At 41.8% G+C, this 21270-nt stretch overlaps 1 protein-coding gene across 2 annotated transcripts; it reads right to left on the bottom strand.

The window, feature by feature from the left end:
• Nucleotides 1-12476, bottom strand: LOC128714723 (2-oxoglutarate dehydrogenase complex component E1). 2 transcript variants are annotated; one of them, XM_053809603.1, is made up of 9 exons: nucleotides 12387-12476; nucleotides 12176-12316; nucleotides 11907-12110; nucleotides 10823-10940; nucleotides 6282-6772; nucleotides 4598-6213; nucleotides 4393-4537; nucleotides 4171-4325; nucleotides 1-100 (listed from the first exon to the last, which is right to left on the bottom strand). In XM_053809603.1, exons 1-9 carry the CDS (start codon nucleotides 12474-12476, stop codon nucleotides 1-3), a joined length of 3060 nt encoding a protein of 1019 aa, XP_053665578.1. The 2 variants fall into 2 exon arrangements, with proteins under 2 accessions (XP_053665578.1, XP_053665579.1); XM_053809604.1 differs by lacking the exon at nucleotides 10823-10940 and adding an exon at nucleotides 9265-9367.
• Nucleotides 12477-21270: the final 8794 nt, after the last annotated feature.

Raw genomic sequence — 21270 nt, 5'->3', positions numbered from 1 at the left:
TTACAAGGCCATCGCGTCGTCTAGCAGATTTTTCAATTCCTTCATGTGTTGGGCCTTCGAGCCCGTGGCGGTAGATGCACCACAAGGACGTCCAACATAGCTGTGTGGGTATAGTGGTAGGGTAGATCGCATAACATTTGTCGTTGTCGTTGCAGCCGAAGACAAAAATATAGGGAAAAGTCAAACGAAACGAAAAGTTAGTGTTTCTCCTTTAACCATAAAGACGACAATGGTAAAACATTCGAAACTTTAATATTCTAGAGCAAATTTAGCAACAATGCATCGTTCAATCATATGTGGTTGTTAATTCGATACAAAACACAAAATATATATATGGAAAAATGAATTTGGGAGTTACGATTGTCATGGAAAACACGCTGTAATATGGGGTGGGATGTATACACAACATTGAATCTGAACGAACGAGTAACGAAAAGTGGTAACAGTGTATATTGCGTGTAAAACAGAAATGGATTCACTGACAGTATATGCAACGCGACAATGGTTACTGCCAAAGTAAAAAGCATATCTTGTGAGAAAACCCATGCCACACAGGAAATTAAGCACGCAGGCAGGGGAAAATTGTCACACAAATTAAAGCGGATTATTGTACAGATGCAAAAGCATTAAATAGTTAGTAGTAAGAGTGGTAGTAAAAGAACGTAAAAAAAACAATTACTATTGTCAACTATGGTTATCTAAAATTCACATCTAATAATTAACAGTTAAAAAATAAACTATCTAATAAGACTTTACACTATTCGTTAGTGTTAGTTAGTTATATTAATTAAACAAAACTTATATACCAGTGGTAAAAATAATTATAAAATAACAAAAAAAAATTAATTTCAAAATAGTTTGTAACAAACAACGCACATGTGTAATAGAAGAAATAATAAACAAAGTGCTTGTTTGTTTTAAACTAATGCACTACCAATTGCATATATAAGTGCCAATTAATCTTTAGTGAAATGAAAACTAAAGATGAAAATAATAAGAAAAAATCGACAAGAGCAACCAAATACACGAAGTGCTAACATTGCGCAGCAACGATAACAATAACACACAGAAGCATTTTTCAACTAGTCGATTATAATGGTTTTAAAAATGATAATACTAAGAAACAAACATAACTGCAACACGAAAGCGCTTAAACAATTCGCAAACGCAAAAGCAAAATGACGAACAATGTTTTGCCGAATTTACTGAACTTTACATCAATCTACTGCGCAAGGTTGACACGTTAAATAGCAATAAGCAAAAACAGCGCAGTAGCCGCTCGCTAATGCTGCAGCTGTTGCGGCTACATTATAATATTCATATTATTACGGGTAGTAGTAGCTAGTAGGAAGAGAGAGATTGGGTCTGTGTATGTTTTTTTTTGGTTTTTTGAGGCCCCTCACCTAAGTGGTCGCGATGAGATTCGCACTTTGCGACCCTTGCTGGCCGCGGAACCGCTCGTCGGAGAGTTAAATGTACCCTGCGGGATATTGAATCCTTGGCCGGTTTTCTGCTGCACAAGCTTTTCTTCTTGCACGCTGTCAATACGGGCATGAGGAGTAGGGTTGTGGTTATGAATATTGGCACGTTGGCTACGGTTATCGTTAGTGGGGGTGGATGATGGGAATGTAGATGTGGAGGATTGTGTTTGTTGTTGGATTTGCGCCGGGCTGGCGGTGGCGGTAGTAGTAGCGGCACTAGCATTGGCGCTTTTGGCAGTATCCGGGCTGCCAAAGGCAAACAAACGACTAAACCAAGAACTTTGGGGTTTGGGTGAGTTGGCGGAGGGCGCGTCAGTTCCGGCGGGCACCGTAGTGGTGGTACTAGTGACGCTTGGCGGCGAATGCACTGATGCCGCGGGCTCCTGTCGGGTATCGCTGCCAGCGGTCGACGGCCGTTTCTTAGGTTTGTATGCTTCAAACACATCTTTGTAACCACCTTCATTTGCTCCTTCGTCGCCCTCGACGCTGCAAAATGAAGAACGAGAGGGAGGGCCTCGTGTTGGTCGATTGCTTTTGCTTGTTGTGTCCGAATTCAATTTCGTTTAAATCGTGTGAAGCATTTTTTATTTTATGTTATGGGTGAACGGGATAAGATAGGAAAACATTTTTCGCCTTCGCTTTACGCTGATTAAGGTGAACTTAAGGTAGCTTGAAAGCGAATGCAACTACCACTTATTTTGTAGTGTAAAGAAAATAAATATTCCAATGCGATAATGCAACTTATCGTCAAAACTAGAGAACAATCCTAATTCATTACCTTATCACAATCAACGAATGGTTTAATAAAATAACACAAAAAAAAAAACGAAGAAATCACTGCTATTCAAACCAAACATCAATCAAACATAATAAAAAAAAACTTACAAATAAAAAGGGTTCAACACACTAGGGATGTCACAAAGTGTATTATTAGCAAATAGAGACATTATTATCAACTGATTGGAATGCAAAACAAGATTATAAAAACACATAAAAAATAACTCTATGTCGTTTTCTAAAATCGAGCCGAAATGATAACGATAAGTGGTGAACAGCAGTGAGTGACTAAATAAATTTGTTTGATTGAATACTTTGTATTAGTACGTTAACTTAATTCATGGCAGTTTTCAATAGATGGTGCTGCCTTCCTTTTTCAAAAAGGAGGTTCCAAAAAAGTAGAGAAGGCGACAATCGATATCTTTATGTATGTTACAGACAAATTTGGTTTCTCTAGGCCGATAGCCTTACACTTCTATTCGTACAATTTTCCATGCAAATCCGTATGCCCATAATACGTCAACTAAATGTTGACTGGCAAAATTCTTACTTCCACTGTAAAGTTCATTTGTTACTTGACAACTAGATACAACTCTCGTTTGAGAGAACTCTCATACAACAACTCGCACACACCACATATATGAATAACATTTCCGCAGTAGGAAAAGATTAACAATGGAGAATCTCCTAGGAGAAATTTTTTTCTAGAGAACGATAAATATCTTCCAGCAATTTTAAGAACGCTGTGAATAGTAGAAGACCTTCTTGCAATTGATTAAACTATTTTGTTTTATTATTACTCCTCCAATCCTCCAATCCAACTCCCAAATTGCCACGAATTAAGTTAAGTTCCTAATCGATTGTGCTGTGAAGGATAAGCCTGTTTGCATTTCTTACTATTCTTGGCTAAGTAGTAGATTTTGTAGAGCTTTAAACCCATCACCGAACTAAAATTTTGGATATGTTTGTACAAATGGCCAAATTGTTTAAACTATTACTTTTGTTAAGCAGGTATGCGCGCTCCTTCTGTCCCGTATATCAGTGCATCCGTCACTCAATTTGCATCCCACCACAACCCCGAACAATCGATTGAGGGGTGAAATTTCCGTTGAAACACTTATCGCATTACAGCCAATTGTGTACTACATACGGTACCGTCTACTAATGCGCAACTCTACTAGCATACGATTAAAGAACAGATAAATAGAGCGAAGAAACAGACATAGGGAACGAAGTGATAGAAAGGAAAATAGAGAGCATCGCAAAGAGAGCAATACGGTGGGGGTGCAGTAGTAGAATAAGGGTGCGCTTTTCATCTAAAGAATTAAGTTTTTTTATTGGTGAGTATGGAAGAGAAAGAAAAATAGGAGAAAAACAAGTGGCACAGCAGTTCAGTACTAAAGGGGTGCAGAGCAGGAAGAAACGAAATACCTTTTACCTATTCAAGTAGGAAGGTTGTTTTTTGTACGTGTTTTGTCTAAAACATTCAAATAGTGGATGAGCATGGAACGTAGACAAACATGATATGATGGAGGAAAAGGAATGGAGGCGGTGGTTTAGTGTATGCTTATGTCCTGTATGTAGTGTATGTGTTTGTTTATACCAATAAATCAAGAAAGATGCTGCAACCAAACCGTAGATAGGAGCAACGATGTTGTTTTTCATCTCAAAAGAAAACAGACATCCTACAGGGTGGTGGAGAGCGAGTACAGTAGAAACCCCATTCCGACTAATCCGAACCAAAGGAATGTTTTAGTTTTGTTTGTTTAGTGCATGTGTATGTGTGTCTTCGTGTTTGCTGTATGCATTTGTTTGTTGTGTATTATTTTCATAAGGAATGAACAGATGGATGGACAACGAACACAAGAAAACGTAACCGTAAAAGATCATATGCAACGGTATAAATGCTCACCTGAAATCACGAGTCGAGTTGATCGCGGTGTCGAAGCGTGGCTGCACGTACGTCCAGCAACCTTGGTTCTTGTGTTCTTCCTGGGCCCACACCAGCTCAGCGTTCGGATATTTGGCGCACTCAGCCTTCACCAGATCGTACGGGAAGGGCGAAATCTGAAATGGGATTATTTGCATTGTAAGGATGCTTCTACCAATACATTGCTAGTGTTTGGAAACCAACCTGTTCAATGCGGCTGATCGCAATATTACTATCCAGCTTGCGGTCACGACGCGCCTTCAGCAAGTCGTAATACACACGACCGGTACAGAAGATTACACGCTTCACCTGGTTCGGGTTTTCGGCGGTCAATGCATCGGGAATCAATCTGAAAGCACAAAAAAACATTAATGCGATGATTTCATGAGCACACCTTCATACTCCTTACCGCTGGAATTGGGTTCCATCAGTCATCTCGCTGAAGTTGCTCCTGCATTCCGGATGACGCAGCAGCGACTTGGGCGTCAGCACAATCAACGGCTTGCGGAACGGCAGCGCAATCTGACGGCGCAGCAGATGGAAGTAGTTGCCCGGGGTCGAACAATTCGCTACGATCCAGTTGATGTCGTGCAGCTGCCGAATGGCAAACTCATCCGACTCCGGCGGGAAGTAATCGGGATCGTCCGAACACATCTGAAGGAATCGCTCGACACGGGCCGACGAATGTTCCGGTCCCATACCTTCCATACCGTGCGGTAGCAGCATCACCAAACCACTCTGGCGCACCCACTTTGCTTGTCCCGACGAGACAAACTGGTCAATAATGCACTGTGCGGTGTTGTTGAAGTCGCCGAACTGCGCTTCCCAGCAAACGAGCGCATTCGGGTTGGTCATCGAGTAACCAAGTTCAAATCCGAGCACACCAAACTCAGACAACGAGCTGTTGCAGACCGTGTACGGGGCCTGGTCCGGGTACAGATGGCACAGCGGCCTGTATGTCGCCTTATCAACCGTCTGATGGTGCAGCACGTGGTGACGATGTGAGAAAGTACCACGCTCGACGTCCTGTCCTGACAGACGGACGTGAATGCCTTCCTTCAGCAGCGAACCGAACGCCATCGCTTCAGCCAACGCCCAATCGATGGTTTTGTTTTCCAACATTTCCTTACGTGCGGCCAGCACACGCAACAAACCCTTATGGATGACGAATTCAGCCGCGTTCGGGGGTGGCGACGAGAATCGGTTACCGATGTGTACCAGCGTTTCCTCGATCACACCGGTCGGTGCAACCTTCAGCGGGTCCTTACCCTCGAAGAAGCCGGACCACGGAGAATCGATCCAGTCCTTGTACTTGATGTGCGTTTCGGTCTTTGCCTGCTCAAACGCTTCCTCGCAGATCTTCTCGTACTTATCCTTCACGCTCTTGACCTCCTCAGCCGTCACAACACCTTCCGTGATAAGCTGATTAGCGTAAATGTCAAGTGCAGGTTTCGTACCACGGATCTTCTTGTACATTAGCGGTTGCGTGAACATTGGCTCATCAATTTCGTTGTGTCCGTTGCGGCGGTAGCTCACGATATCGATGATAACGTCCTTATGGAAGGTGGCACGCCACTCAGCAGCCACCTTGCAAACATGCATTACCGCTTCCGGATCGTCACCGTTGACGTGGAAGATTGGTGCATTGACAACACGTGCCACATCCGTACAGTACGGGGATGAACGCGAGTGACGCGGATCGGTTGTGAAACCAATCTGATTATTCACCACGATGTGGATCGTACCGTGCGTGGTGTAGTCGGGCAGATCGGACAAATGCATCGTCTCAAACACCACACCCTGACCGCAGAAGGCCGCATCACCGTGCAGCAAGATCGACATCACCTTTTTGCCCTCGCCATCACCACGGTAGAACTGTTCGGCACGCGTCTTACCCTGCACGACCGGATCGACCGCCTCCAGATGGGACGGGTTGGCAACGACGGCCAACCGAATGTTCTTGTTCGTCACACGGTTCAACCGCTCAATGTACGTACCCAGATGGTATTTTACATCGCCAGAGCCCTAGGGTGAAATGAAATGAAAATCAAACTCAATTTCCAGTTTTTTAAACCCCCCCCCTCTTTACTTACATCATCAGCAGCTTCCAAACCAGCAAACTGCGTAAAGATCTGATGCAGTGGCTTGCGGCACACGTTGGCCAGCACGTTCAACCGACCACGATGCGGCATACCCATGATGATGGACTCCACGCCCAGCCGGGTCGACACATCGATAACCTCCTTCATCGCGGGAATCATGATTTCACAACCCTCAAGACCGAAACGCTTTTCCGACGAGAATTTCTTCGCCAAGAACGCTTCGAACCCGGTCGCACGCGTCAGACGGGCCAGAATGAGACGTTTCTCCTCGTTCGTGTAGGTCATAATGTTGGGCGTTTCGAATCGCTCGCGAATCCAGTTACATTGTTCTAGCGAGTTGATGAACATGAACTCTACGCCGATTTTGTTACAGTATGCCTTCTCCAGCCGGCCGAGAATTTCCCGCAGGGGCAGGAATTTTTCCTTACCACCGATGAATGTCGTGCTCGGCAGCTTGAAGACACGCTCCATGTCAGCTTCCTCTGTTTTACGCAGACATCAACGATGGACATGAATTTGCATAGAAGAAAAACTTATACGTATTAGTAATTGCGTTGTATCATCCTCCGTACTTTTCACATCACACAAATTCACCACGCACCGAAAGCAATCCGAACAACGCATCTCGATTTTGAACGTGGACGAATTGCATCAAATGAACAAACATTTAACATACAAATTTTTCACTGCGTTGATCGGTATGCTTGAGCGAATGTCGTTATTCATTTTCATTTACGTCTGTGTTTCTATTCTACTGTCCTGATGAGAATAATTAAAATGTTGCAAGAATTGAACATGTTTATTTTCGCATTGAAATGTGCTTCATTTTTTTTGTCAACACGCGTTTGTTCAATTGCAAAACTTTAACTTCCAAACATCACAGATTGCGGTTCAACGTTACTTCAAAAGGAGTATTGTAAAAAAAAGATTGAAATTCGGATAACTTTTTCATGAGTTGTTGGAGATGAGAGCCGATAATAATCTACGCAAAGTAAAGAAATCAATGCAACCAGAACGGAAAAATTTACCAAGGGATGTTATGTTTTAGCGCCTATTTTTGTGTACTGTTTTAGATCTTATTTAGCCAGGCATGGAGCATCCTGTGCACTGCGTGCCAATAACGGTTACCAATAAATTTTGTGCGTAAAAGCAACGAAAATAGCTTTAGAACTGCATTCGTACATTCCCAAGCGGTGCACAAAGGAAAGATTGATAGAGAAAGATAGAAAGAAAAAGGGAAGAAAACAGATCATGGAAGTAAGAAAAGTTGCATCAAATGCATCAAATCAGAGTTACTACACTCGGCAAACACGCGAGCTTGTGTGGTATGACTTTGTGCTTCCAATTCACGCCCGACATAAGTTTGTTTGTTAGTATGCTGTCTGGTTATAAAATTGTGAAAAAGCAAAGCAAATATACAGGAAAAAAAGCAAAGTAGTGCTGCAGCCTGTGCAAGCAGCTTATAACTAAGTGAAAGAGATAATAGTGCAGGAAGAAAAAAGCATACACGAAATAGAAACAAACAAAAATATGACTCAAACAAACAGTTGAAGTAAAAGCATACAGAAAAAAAGGATTCTATTATGTACAAAGTATGTATAAGCATTGGCAAGTTGAAATAGAGTAATCTTTAAGTAGATAGAGCGCATGCTCTACTGTGTTTTGTGGTGTTCTTCCTTACTCATCCCCAACAGCAGTAGACGATCTTCATTGCTTACACACTCCAAGATCCTTTGGTGTACTAATGATCGAGGAAATGAAAAGTGCACAAACAAATGCTCAAACGGAAAACATCGAATGAAAGTATGGAGGAAAAAAATGGCATTCAAAGAAGAAAAGGAAACAGAATCAGAAATCAAACATAATTGAGATTAAGTTCCATTGTTCAATGGCAAATTCACGTCACAAAAAAAAAACAGTAATTGCATTTTTTGTTACTGGCCTATTTGGGTTCGGCTCAAGCTTAGCGTGGTTTTATTCAAGACAGTCAATACGAAATACATGATCATATCTCCAAAAGGTACGTTTGAAAATGACATTGGATGAATCTGATTCAGATGCATGAATCTGAATGAGTAACTCTGAATCTCTACTAATATCGAATCATTCAAGTTTAAAGATTTTTCTAGAACGATTTAGGATTATGAGCACTTTTATTTCTTATCTTCTCCAATCATGTTTCGTGTACGCATCTCAAAGTTTGAGCAATTAAAAACTTAAATTACTTATTAATTGATTTCTACGAATTGGAAATTAGAATAGTTATTGGTAAGAATTGAATAATTGAGGAATATTCGAGGAATTTAGATGAGAAATATTTACCACTTTCTAGATCTTTTTCAAGATGAAGTTGACTTTGAATAAAAAATGCCTGTGATACAAACTAGATTCCACCTTGCTCGAGCTTGAGTAGATGGAAATATACCTTTACATATTCACCTTCAACTTGAAAAGAATCCAGAAATGGTTCTAACTTAAGGATAAGTTCCAAAGTTCCACCTCCAAAATTCTTTACACAATAAAAATACGTTCAATCATACCTCATTGGAGATTCATGAATTTTTTCAGAGGCGATTAATGATTCGAATGACTTTTCTCGAAATACTCTTCATTCACAACTTTTGTTTGAAATGAGAAGAAAATCGATAACAACCAGATGGACAGAGATCATGTTTTTAGCAGTAAACCATGGTTGAAAAAATGACCGTCAAATGAAATGTTTTCCTTATAACGTGTAGTGTGGGTAAGATGATAACTGGAGCAAGAGAGCAACGTTTGAAAACGGAAATAAGAAAAAAAAGAACACAAAACTCGGGAAATACAGTGAGACAGGCGTGGCGTAAGATGGTGTGTGAGATGAATTGATACACCCTACACGCGTGAGTAGCAGGAGAGTATAGGTGGTGGGCATCCAGGTGGCTTACGACTCTACACATTTACATAGGTCTCCTGACGATCCGCGTTCGATACTCACCGAAACGGTAGGACGAGTACAGCAACTCTGGCGGAGTTTTATCGTCCAGGTCTGCACTATTGATGCCGAGCGGGTCAAGACGGGCTACGTTATGCCCTCTGATCTATACATCATTACATAGAGAGACATACATACACACACGCACACACACATTTACACGCAGAACACAAACGCGCGCGCACACCACAATGTGAATGCCCACGGAAAACCGCCCCACAATTTGGTTGTGGTGTGAAGTTCCGTGGGTAGGTGAGTTTGCAATTGTTGATCATCATAATTACACACGTAGCGGTGGTTGGTGGTGGTGGTGGCGTTGGGTGGTGGTGCACATAAAGTAGAAAATTTTTGAAGTTTTGTTAGGTTACGAAAATCGTAGCGAAGAGCGTAGAGTGGTTAAATTAAGTTTGCATGTGTACAAGTTGTATATGACAAAACCAGACGCACGGATGGTAGAACGGAGTTTGATTTGTAAACATATATTATTTTTTACATATTAAAGTGTCCGGTCGATTTTGTACACATAAGTACAGCAAAGTGTCGCACACATTTCAAAAGAGAGAGAAAGAGAAAAAGGATGGAATGAAGAAAAAAGGCAAAAATCAGTCATATTTGCATGGGCTGTAAACGATATTACTATTTTGGGTCATGTTTCATTTCGGAAGTATAGAGATCGTTGGAGAAATTTGCTATATAACGATTGTGTCACCGAATCGGCAACCGAAGGGAAGATTCACAACGTTGGGGAAAGGAGGGAAATGTTTTACAACGAGAGGATATACAGAACCAAAGTGTTTGCAACGAAAAGCGGCAATAATACACAGATATTTAGCATCAAAACACAGCACGATAATTTGCACGCACGCACACAGGACAAACAAAACGTTACGTAAGTAGAGCAATGCACAATGAACACAAATACAGAACAAAATAATCACACAAACAAAACATCCACAATGCATTATTCAACTAGGGACACAGTAGAAAGATCTCTTTGTCAATCCAACCCATCGTCGTTCGAACAGTTTGAAGTTTATCAATATTATTTAAAACATCTTTCAACTTGTCCTAGACAAATAATGCCATCGCAAATAGTAACACATTCACAAAATAGTACAGAAAAAAACGTCACTCGAACAATAATTAGCAGGTTAGTGATTGGTGCCCATTACGTTTGTTGGGTAGATTGTTTTGATTACTTCTTCGTTTCTAATTCCCAATAGGTTATTTGTTTTACTCCATTCACACTACAATATCCAAGAGTTGTTTAAAATTCTCGCGAAATTCCCAATCTATGGCCCGATAAAAAAGGTATTGAAATATCCCGTGAATGCAACCGCCTTGCTATCTCAGGTCTAATTAAAGCTTTCCTCTCTGCATCATCCGAATCTCAATCCAAAAATCGAAGACTTGTTAAGCAAATTCTCCTTAAACTAAAGCTTAAATGCTAAAGGCAAGTTTAATATATTAGAGGCGAAGCTAATTGTTATAGTAAATATTAGCGGGAGGTAATAGAGATAAAAAAAACATATGTAGAAGTAAGTAAGGCGTTTTCATTTACCGAAGTTCATATAACTGCGGGTAACTTTTTCATTCGCACGCAGATTCGCTCTCTCCGGGTTGATTTCGGCATTCAGAATGCCCAGCGGATCAATGTCCGCAACCAGATGACCACGGGACTGCAGAGGGGGGTAAGTAGTTTTCGATGAAGGTTTGGTGATTAAATATAGAATATGTTAATGCGCTTATTGGATGTGGATATGCGTGTGGTTCGGTTTTCTAAGTAAGGGCAAAACGATCGTATGCATTTTCCTACGATTCAACAAGCATTGGCCTCGCTTCTGGGGATTATGTAATCGGTTACACCCAATCTACAGGCAGAAGATGTTGGTTAAAGTTCCCACACGACTAAATGATTTTTACTTTTTTCGATTGTTCCGCTTTTTGATATATGTGTTGATGCATTTTTTTTTTGTTTCAAAATATAGTTTGTTGTTGTTTGATGTTAATAATGTTTCAAATGGTACGCCATATTGAATCCACCAATCGGTGTGAAAAAACGATGTTTTCTGAATTTCTGACTTTGGAAAATCTCGTTAAAAGTTCACAGAAATATTGACGTGAACAATCATGCAAAACAATTAGACCGAATCACAATTACGTAAACCGTATCATATTGCTAGCAGATAAACAAAAAAATCATTTTTAAATTAGATAAACTAAAATGTTTAGAGCAGCTATGTATAAAACGATAAAACGAACAAAAAAAAAACTCCTTCCGAGGATTGCAAAATAAACTAATGCAATAAAAATAACTATTACATAGCACTGGTTATTTTTACAACTTGTTGTCCAATAAATAGAAAACAAATATTTCGGGTAGGAGGATTTAAGGTGGGAAGTAGCTATCCTAAGCCATCGGAAGAGGGATACAAAGGTACTACACTTTTAATAACAATTTAACTGGCCGCCAAGAATAAATGGGAAAGGTATAAACGAGAAACAGATGGATGGGACGCATGACACGAGAGAAAGAGAGAGAACAAGTGACAAATTTCTGGCGAAAATTGGACGATCTGGATTCCACAAGGAGCAGTAAGGGACCGAGGACCGACTGGAGTTATGGTTCATAATGGATAGGTTACCTGATAGCTACGAATGATAGCTTGCACGGCAAGATGATCATCGATCAGCTTATCGTCGATACGTCCACCGACGGCGACACCACCGCCTGCCACGGCCGGTAGCGAACTGCCGAGATACTGTGCGGCGGGGACATGATTCTTCGGTACTGGCGCTAAGCTCGGTGGTGCTGCGTAGGAATTGTTGCGGAAATATGCATCCCAGGACTAAAATGATCGAAGATGTTTCATTAGTTTAAGACGTAACAGTAATTTCACGCACTCTATCGTACCGCATGCACGGAAGCCGGATCCCGCAGCCAGGCATTGTACATATCGTCGATGTAGTTTGACGAGGAACCATTCAGGAATGGTTCAGCTGCGGCGGAGTTGTACAGTTTCACAGACGAAGCTGCAACTAGTTCCGTGGTAAGCTGTAAAAAAAGCACAATTTGCACAGCTAATTTTCACGACAGCGCATTGCCGAAACCACAACAATGTTACCTTCGATGCTGGTTTTTTCAGCAGAAACGATCCGAAGTTCTGCTGACCCATCGGGTTCACCATATGGAGAGCTGTTCTTGCGCGATGCATTTTGACAGGTTGTTTTGTCTAACCTCTGAAGCGAGATGGTAGCGAGAGGCACTAGTCCAAATATTTAAACGACGGAAGATGCCGTGTGACCCGTACCGAAGAAACGGTGCGTCGGTGGACGACGATTTGGATCAGATTCTGTAATAGGAAGGAAGAACCCCGACAAGTTACAATTAATTTTTTTCAGATACTCAAATGAATGGAATGAACAAAAACAAAATTATGACAATATACTCCTAATCATATTTTCAGGACTACTACGTTGTAATCGGTGAAAAAGTTACACTTTCATGTACTATGCAAACTGTGCGTATGCTGGAAAATTAAGGAGGTAGTGCGCTCTGCACGTTGAAAAAACATCCTCCAGGATTGCAAAAGATTCAAAACTTTAAAAAGGTTTATCGAAAGTGTTTTAATGTTTTAAACCCCAGTTTTGTGTTTTAAAGCCGGGATTTTTTTCTAAATTTAATCAATTTTTCATCATAATTAAAAAGTTGTATGTGCTATGACAAGAAATATGGATTATTTGTGTTATTATATGTCGATTATGTTATATTTTATTTTTATCGCGTTTATCGGAGATTAGAGATCTTTTATCGATTTCATTTTATTTTATTTAGCATGTCTGCGTTAGAGTTATCGAATGAAAATAATTGTTATGACCGGAAAACGACAGAATAAACATATGAATTTTATTTCAATCGTAATATATGTTCATGGTGTTCATTAATCGAACCGAAAATAACCTTATTTTCTAAAATGCTTCCAAATTGTACTACTCCCCCATATATGCCTATCAACATTGTCGCATTAAATGGTGAATACTACCCACGGTTTATCTGTGTATTGTAGTGTACATTGATGGAACACGGGTAAGGAAGCATCACGATACCTTAATCTTAACCTTAACCCATTATCAAATCATGCTTCATTATGATAACATTCATTTAATTTCAATGTTTTGCTATTCGTTTTGATTTATAGCGAAACGACTTAGCCAAAGCATTAATTTCCACAACGCTTGCACCACACTTGCCAATTGTCTAGGGCTTTATGAAAACAATCTTGGTCACGGTCAGCCTCTCTTATCGGACACTTAATAGAACTACATTGAAGAAACAAAGCGCTATTAACTCACACTGGTTGATACTTTAAATCCAGTTTTTACAATAAAAACTATATTCAATGTTATTTTCAGCAAAACACGTAAAAACAGATCCACTATCAGATGGTTGGCGGTTGCTCAATGTTTACGAGCTTATTTGCAAAGAATTTACGAGCTCGGGACGACAATAAACACGTGTTTCGCGGATTGGAGCGAAGTTCTCGTTGTAATAAAACAACTCTTTGTGTACGCCGATCGTTTGTTGATTAAAAAATACCGAACACCATAAAAGAAAACCTGCGAAGAATTTGAAATAAGAAGTAATTCTTCAAAAAGTCTTCACTAAACTGCTTCATTGCAATTTAATCGCTTAAAGGTTCGCAAAACACCAAAAGAATTCATAATACGATTACGTAATCATTCGCAAATTCCGTTTAAAAAAACACACACAAAGGTCAAATTATGTTTGGTAACGCGACTAAACGGCTACAGGTCCCCAACGTTGGAACGATAATACCACCAAACATTGGCCACTTCAGCACGATTTTCCCTCAATCACATGGACGTTTTCCTCTAGCACGGTTTTACGTTCGGTTCGGTTATAAATAAAACATTAACATCGACTGAACAACGGTGGGCGGTGCGGCTGATGATGGTCAATAGCCTTCTCTCTTTACTGCCACGACTGTTCACCCTCCCCAGCTGCCCCACCCTTCTCAACAACAGGGTGTGTACATCGCGTGACGGTAGAAAAGAAGAGCCTCGAGAACACTCTCGCGAACCGTTGCTCCGTAGTGTGCGAGACTATCGTGTGCGACCTTGACATTGAACCACGCGAATACTTGCACACCACCCTGGTGTGTCCGGGCCTGGTCTCCCTCCCTACTCTATGTATCGATTGTTGTTGTACGGGAGAACAAACCAGCGGCGGGCAGTGTCAACTGGGTGCCGTATTGAAATCGATATCAACCTGCTGTGCTCCCTCTGTTATCAACCGGATGGGATGGTCTTATAGTTTATGGATAGCTAATTAGCTGCTGTTTACTTATGGAAGCAGTCGAAAGGAGAACCGTAGCGCATAAGATACGTATTATGGTTCAATGGCACTGAAAGGACGAAGATCAAGGTCGCAGAGCATGGACACCGAAATGCATGCTCGAAACAACCTAGCAATTGGAAAACCAACGTACCAAACGTCGTGCGTCAATAGAGCGAAATAGAAATGTCACGACACGGCACAAGGCACTCGGCTCCAAGAAGAACAACTTTCCTGCACGATCGAGTGTGTGTATAATTATCGCCATTTCGCTAAGAACAGGTTATCCTTGAGGATGTGCCGGAAGGAGACGTCCCCCTATTGCGCAGTATCGTACCATATATCGTCATCTATCCGGTCGACATTGCCAGAAACAATACGTCGTAAATTTGACAACAGATGCATAAACTTCCTACAAAAAAAAACAAGATATTTGTTATCAGCAGTTTTATGTTTTTTGGCAATTGCAGATAAACCTCATCCAGGATGTTGCCTATCGATCGTACCGATCATGTTTGATAAAGGGTAAAATCGGCATCGTTTCGTCATAACATCTGCTTCCCAACCACTCACACATACGCCGATGACATCATGTGCCGGTTCCACCGATCAGATGACGCACACACGCTTTTGCAAGGCGCGCGCGCACACACATTTTTCTGCACTACATGCGGCGCAAGATTGTATGCGTCACACGCGGCAACGGCGCACTGCGGAGGCGCGCGCATTCGCTAATCAGCAGGAGCACGTGATTCACTCGCATCATCACATTTTCTTTTCCTTCCTTTTCTTGTCATCGCGCAACGCGTCGGGAGGAATGTTTCGGCATCAGCAAAAACTGTTTCCCCGTCTACACCGGGTAAGCTTTTGCGCAGCATATAAGGCAAGTCTGAAAAGTGATCATTAAGGATCGCTCAGATGGAATCGAACCGGATAGAACTGGAATTGTGGATTTTGCGAGTACCAAAAACCTGTTTCGCTAACAATTGACTCCCAGCGTGTGCATGCCGGTTTTTTGGAGCTTCCCCTACCGGATCAAATTCCCGTCGAGGTTGGCGATCATTGACTCATGGGGAAGTCAATTGCTTCGGCGGAATTGATTCGCAAAAGCAACAACCGGTTTTTTTTGACGGTCTTCCACTTTTTTCGGAAGAAGCCCAGAACACACCCGCTGTTTAAGTGATCCGAAATGGAACCGTTCGCCCGGTAGGGTTGGCCTTGTCCCCGTAAACTTTTGGCGAAGGTGAATTCTCTACTGAAAACTACCTTCCTCTTGTCGCCGTAATGGTACGTGTCTTAGGATTGGCAAGAAATCAATAAAAATCAGCACGTATAAAGCGTCACTTTCGATTTGCACGCATTGGAGATAGGGTGGTTTGTTACATTCAGCGCCAGGGCACGTGAATTAAGAAAGGTGTTGTCCATGGTTTTACGTCACAAGTTGTTATCATCCAACGTAGAGCGCCGCAAACCCCTGAGCTCGCTGTTCCCATCTCACAATCTGATAAAGTACCTCTAGGCATTGCATTTTAAATTGTGTTTCCGTTTGATATCGGGAATGGACCAGTGCTTCGCGGGATAGGGCAAGGAAAGTTGACGTTTTTGGAGGAATGTTCACCAGCATCATGCCTATTGTACGCAGCAATAACAACCTTCAACGATTAGATAAAGTGCTCCAGACGTCAGCCGTTGATATCCAATATTGAAATCTTGAAGTACGGCAGATGTCTCTCAGTAAGGGTCCAACCGTTACGAGCGTCCGAAAAGAATCCGAATGTTCTAGGGAAGAAAAACGGCGTGTGCGGTGGGGGCCACCATTTTGCATAACCATCGAACCTTGCGCTAAAAACAAAACATCTGCGGTCACTAACACAGTACACCCGCTCTCTATCTCGCAAACCCCCAAAACAATCCGGGCCAACCACCATCGGCAGACGGCAACACGGGCCGGCTTTGCTAAAAACACAATTTCTATTTTTGTACCGTCTTCAAAGAGTCTTCATGTTCATCAACACCGGACGAGAAACGAGATCCTTTCAGGGAGTCGAGGGAAGGCAGGGCCTTTCGGTTCACCGTTGGAAACGAGCAAATAATCAGCGATCGCAAAACCTTCACATTTGGGGTGTGGGGTTATCTAAGACAGATCAAGTTCGATCGATCGGACTTCTCGTTGTGGTAACAGAATGCCAATGGATAGCGAAGAGAGCAACAAATCAAACGATACAACGATATTCTTCAATCGCAGAAGGTAAATTCAATGTTAGTCTGGGTTCGCTCGGAGCCATCGCAGCACCCATCGCTCAAGGCAATTTGATAATTTGTTCGCCGCTTTTCAACCAATAGTCACATGAACTGTACTTCTCCAGCGTACAATCGGCATTCAGTTCCCTACATCGTTAGCCCCAATTCATTCCACTTCATTGGCGGGCATTCCTTTTTTCCGTTATGTAACACGTGAAAATTTCCCTAACAACACGCCACGCCATTTATCTAGCTTTGTACTACTCCATGCCCAATCACTTTTATGCATCACATTTGGAAACAGTTTTGGCGCTACGATCATTTGCGCATAACCGATCATCACTACTAGGGTTTTAGATCATTGAACTGGACACACTGGGGGTGAAGGTGGTTTTCAAATACGTGCGCTCCGTCCTTACAATATTGCTTTTTTAACCACCGCGAAGGACACACAACACACTCAAAACACCAACCACGTACCTTTCACGGCGAGTTCTGCACCGAAGGAACGGATCTTGCTCTGTCGCGGACTTTACGAATGTTCGCGCAACGACAGCTCGCGAGTGACTGGCATTGTGTGCACGATGATTTGGCCACGAGAGACAGATAGATACGGGCCCGCCGACCGTACGGAGCACACAACAATGTACTAACACATGTCCGCGTGCCCTACTGTCTCGGACCGCAGCGAAGGGTGGAGGGTGTAGATTACGTCCACCACCAAAGGTTTGCGTGCGTATTCAAGCCAACTAACCGGGATTGGGTTGATGTAAGAAAATCCATAAAACAATAAAGTGACTCTTCCTTTTCGTACAACCGTAACTTGGTCCGGTTGAAGGTTCCTTCAGACGAATGACTTCGTACTAAGACAAGTCTCTGATGGTTGCACTAAACCGCTCTGCAGTATCTAAGGTGATGTTGGGGTACTACCCAACATGCACATGTTGCAATTTTCTGTGCCAGCTCACATAATGATTGAGAGCAAATTGGAACGTGATCAATGCGTCCGCTTGGGATATGATCGCGATCGTGGATCGTAAAAAGGCAATTGTTTTGAATCATTTGATACAGATTTTGGGCCAATTGGTTGACGTTTGCCTCTTTTCCTTTGGCGTATTCTCTAAATATTTCATAAACTTAACATTTACAATTATTGTTATTCAATTGAATCAGTTAGACTCCTTGGTAAACAAATAAAGAGTTACGAATTTCAAAACATTTCGTACTCTTCCCCCATTTTGTCCTAAAATTTAGTTAAAGTTATACGCATATTTTTTACAATTTGCAATAGATTTTCTTTTGCACAATCCGCTACGATACGTCCGATTGTGATAAAGACAGAGTTTACAAGTTCTGTAGAAAATGTCGACGTTTCAGGTTTTATAACACTACTAAAGTTCGTTGAAATTATTATACAATCTGGATCGCTTTTTGCGACTGAACTGTATACATCTGAAGATATTATATTTGTCGTATGTAACCTTTGAAAGTTGTAATAATTAAAATTATATACATAAATAATAACTTTCGATCCTTTAGAAGGATTAGGTACTTGTTGCCTCTTGTTTAGAGTCTGGTCGATTTGTGGACGATTCGAACCGTCAGAAACTTCAATACTACAGACTACAAAGCCTCTTAAATTTTATAACGGACTACATAACATCTGGGCAATTATTGTACCAAAGTCTTCCAGAATTATTTTTTAATATGTGAAATTCAGCACAGTTAGTGATCCAAATTTCCGAAAGACATACATGAACCTTCTACTATTATGGGAATAAATAAACTATATCATAATAAAGAACTAAAAGAAATTCTAGAACTAGAACTAACATCGTGCATCGTGCAGACCCAATCCTATCTTGTCTAATAGCCAACTGCAACAAAGATTAGCGTTTAGCAACAATTACTCACAGACACACACTAGTCTGCTAGCTTCGGTTCTGTTTTACCAACTGCTAATAATAGCACAAACTGTTTTAAATACATTTAAATCCCTCCACAAGCAAATACTCCCTCGCTTAACAAAGTATTTTGACCGTAATGCTGGTTTGTTTACACAACAGCACCAGCAACATGCTTAGTTTGCATAATTGAAGATTGCTGTGCGAATCGAAATCGGAGAACAATAACCAATCGTTCTAGTATGTATGCCACGGCCAGACAAAGCCGGTAGATTTGAAGGACGTTTTGGTATTTCAAAGTTTAATAACGACAACTCGCAGCAAAAGGCGAGTAAAACGCTAATGAACAAACACAGAAACATTGCAGCATATGATTGGCTCCGGTAATGGACGTTTCGTAAAGATCATCCTTAATCTTCGTTGCGCTTATCAACGCGCTCGTGTGACAAAACCTTTGTACGATCGTTCCGTTGACTTCAACCCATATGCATTCCACAGTCGTGGTGGATCGGTGGATGTGGACAAACTGCGTAGTTACGGTTTGCCTGTACTTGTGTGTCCCTCCCTCTCGTGAACTAGATTCATCCAGAATGGAAGGTGATAATGCACGTTGTTCTCTGTGTGTCACCTTTTTCCACCTCCCAACTAACTGCCCGGTCACACGACACTAAACCGACGGTGGCCAATTATCATCTTTTGTCGTGTCGTGCTGCCCAATCTGAAGTGTTTTTTAATGTGTCAGGATCAATAAATTGTCCTTATAAAATTAACACTTCCACGTAATGGCAATCACTCCATCCGAATCGCTCAATCTGATGTTCGCTTTACATTGTTAGGCACCGCGAACCGGTTACAGCCGGCCAGGAACACGACATAATCAGTCATCGAACATCGCCAGCATCACGGAGGGAATGTGTTTTGATGGGTGATGAAGGGCATTCATTAAACAATCGAGCGCATGTGGAACAGCCTCTTCTTTCGCAAACGCACCCCCAGAATCTTGGCCGCTTATCAGCTGGACTGTGTCCGAAGGAGTCAACCACCATCCATTTTCACGGAGGCTCGTCTAGCTGGGCGATAATGAAAACGGAGGACTTTTGACCTCATTAATCAATCGTCCGATTCGGTGCTGTATGGAACCGCTATTTCGAGGGGCTTAGTGCGCCATTATCTTCTACCAAATATGATTTACGAATCTTCTCTTTTAGCCTGAAAAAGCGACAAGAAAGAAAAAAAACTTGTCTGTGAGCGTATTATACATCGGAACATTACACAACCAACGGGGAAGAACATTTCCACCAGAAATCCCCTTTTCATGCCCTCTGTTACTTTCGCCTGCTGGGGCAAATGTTTGCACACAGCCTTCTCCCACGTGTACTTGTGGTCCATATCACTGCCCCAGATACCCTCCAGCAGGCCCTCTTTTTCGCTTCCAACCAAACTGTACACACACACGTCCCGCACACTCTACATCCGAGTGAAAGGCGCCGTACGGTGACGTTTTCCGATACAGGTGTACGGTCGGTTTTCTCGATTGCTCTACGGGCGCGCTGCTGCCACGAAGCCACTGTGGTTTCATCAGCCGGTGAAATGTGATTAATTGCATCACACTGTACGAATGCGAGTGTGCGCTAGTCACCCGAAGTGCAACACACCCCGGCCAATGCGACACTGGCCCACATTTTCTGCACGTTTCGCACACCTAGCCAAGCGCACATACACACTCGCGCGTACTATTGCTTCTACCTATTGGTGCATTCAGCACAAGGACACATGGTTTTGCAGCCGCTCTCGATTGTCCTTTTCCGGCAGTAGTTTCCACATTACATAATGTAACTTATTTGGACCACCCCATTACCAAACAATTCCACCACACACGCACAGTCTTACGAGTAACGTTTTCAACAGTTGAAACTATCTAAACGACGTTTAAATACTTGCAGAATTAACGCAAATTGTGGGATAGCTAGGAGCAGAAGAAATTTTTCCTTTACCTCACACGCACGCACGCACAAAACTTCTGCTTCTTCTTCGCTGAATCTGACAGTTCGGGGATTTTTGTGTTGCTTTTCTGTTTTTGAAAGCGTGCTATGTCAGGCAGTATACACGGTCCGGTTGACTTCTGGAAATGTATCCCCCAACCAGCGATTTCGACGCTGAAGCGGAATTTACACGAGTAAATCGTAGCTTCGAGATTGAGCCGAGACATTTGAAAATATTTCAAGACGTTTAATTCTGAATTACTTCACGTGATACGAAAAAATAGGAACAAACAAAAGAGCCGTACATAGTAAATGAGACTGTTTTATTTTACATGTTTAGTCAAAGGTTGTTACTAATTTATATAAAGTTATTTATTTATTCTTCCATGATGTCTTCATTTGCCGTAGTCTTTTCCCGAGTTACGTGAATAATGCGTACCAGAGAAATTCGCGTAACTCGAATTTCCTTTAAAATATCGTTTATATTCAAAATTCACTGACAGATTTCTTCTTTTCGCGTTACAAA

This window comes from Anopheles marshallii, chromosome 3 (assembly GCF_943734725.1).
Source record: "Anopheles marshallii chromosome 3, idAnoMarsDA_429_01, whole genome shotgun sequence".
In the NCBI taxonomy this organism is placed as follows: domain Eukaryota; kingdom Metazoa; phylum Arthropoda; class Insecta; order Diptera; family Culicidae; genus Anopheles; species Anopheles marshallii.
The sequence above is the reverse complement of the archived record's forward strand: the minus strand, read 5'-3'. Positions and strand labels throughout refer to the sequence as shown.

Coding starts and splice junctions, on each gene's coding strand:
- LOC128714723 (XM_053809603.1), bottom strand. CDS start 12,476: ATGCATCGCGCAAGAACAGCTCTCCATATGGTGAACCCGATGGGTCAG. Junction 6,214..6,281: donor GTTTGGAAGCTGCTGATGAT/GTAAGTAAAGAG, acceptor ATTTCACCCTAG/GGCTCTGGCGATGTAAAATA. Junction 101..4,170: donor AACTCGACTCGTGATTTCAG/GTGAGCATTTAT, acceptor ATACCCACACAG/CTATGTTGGACGTCCTTGTG.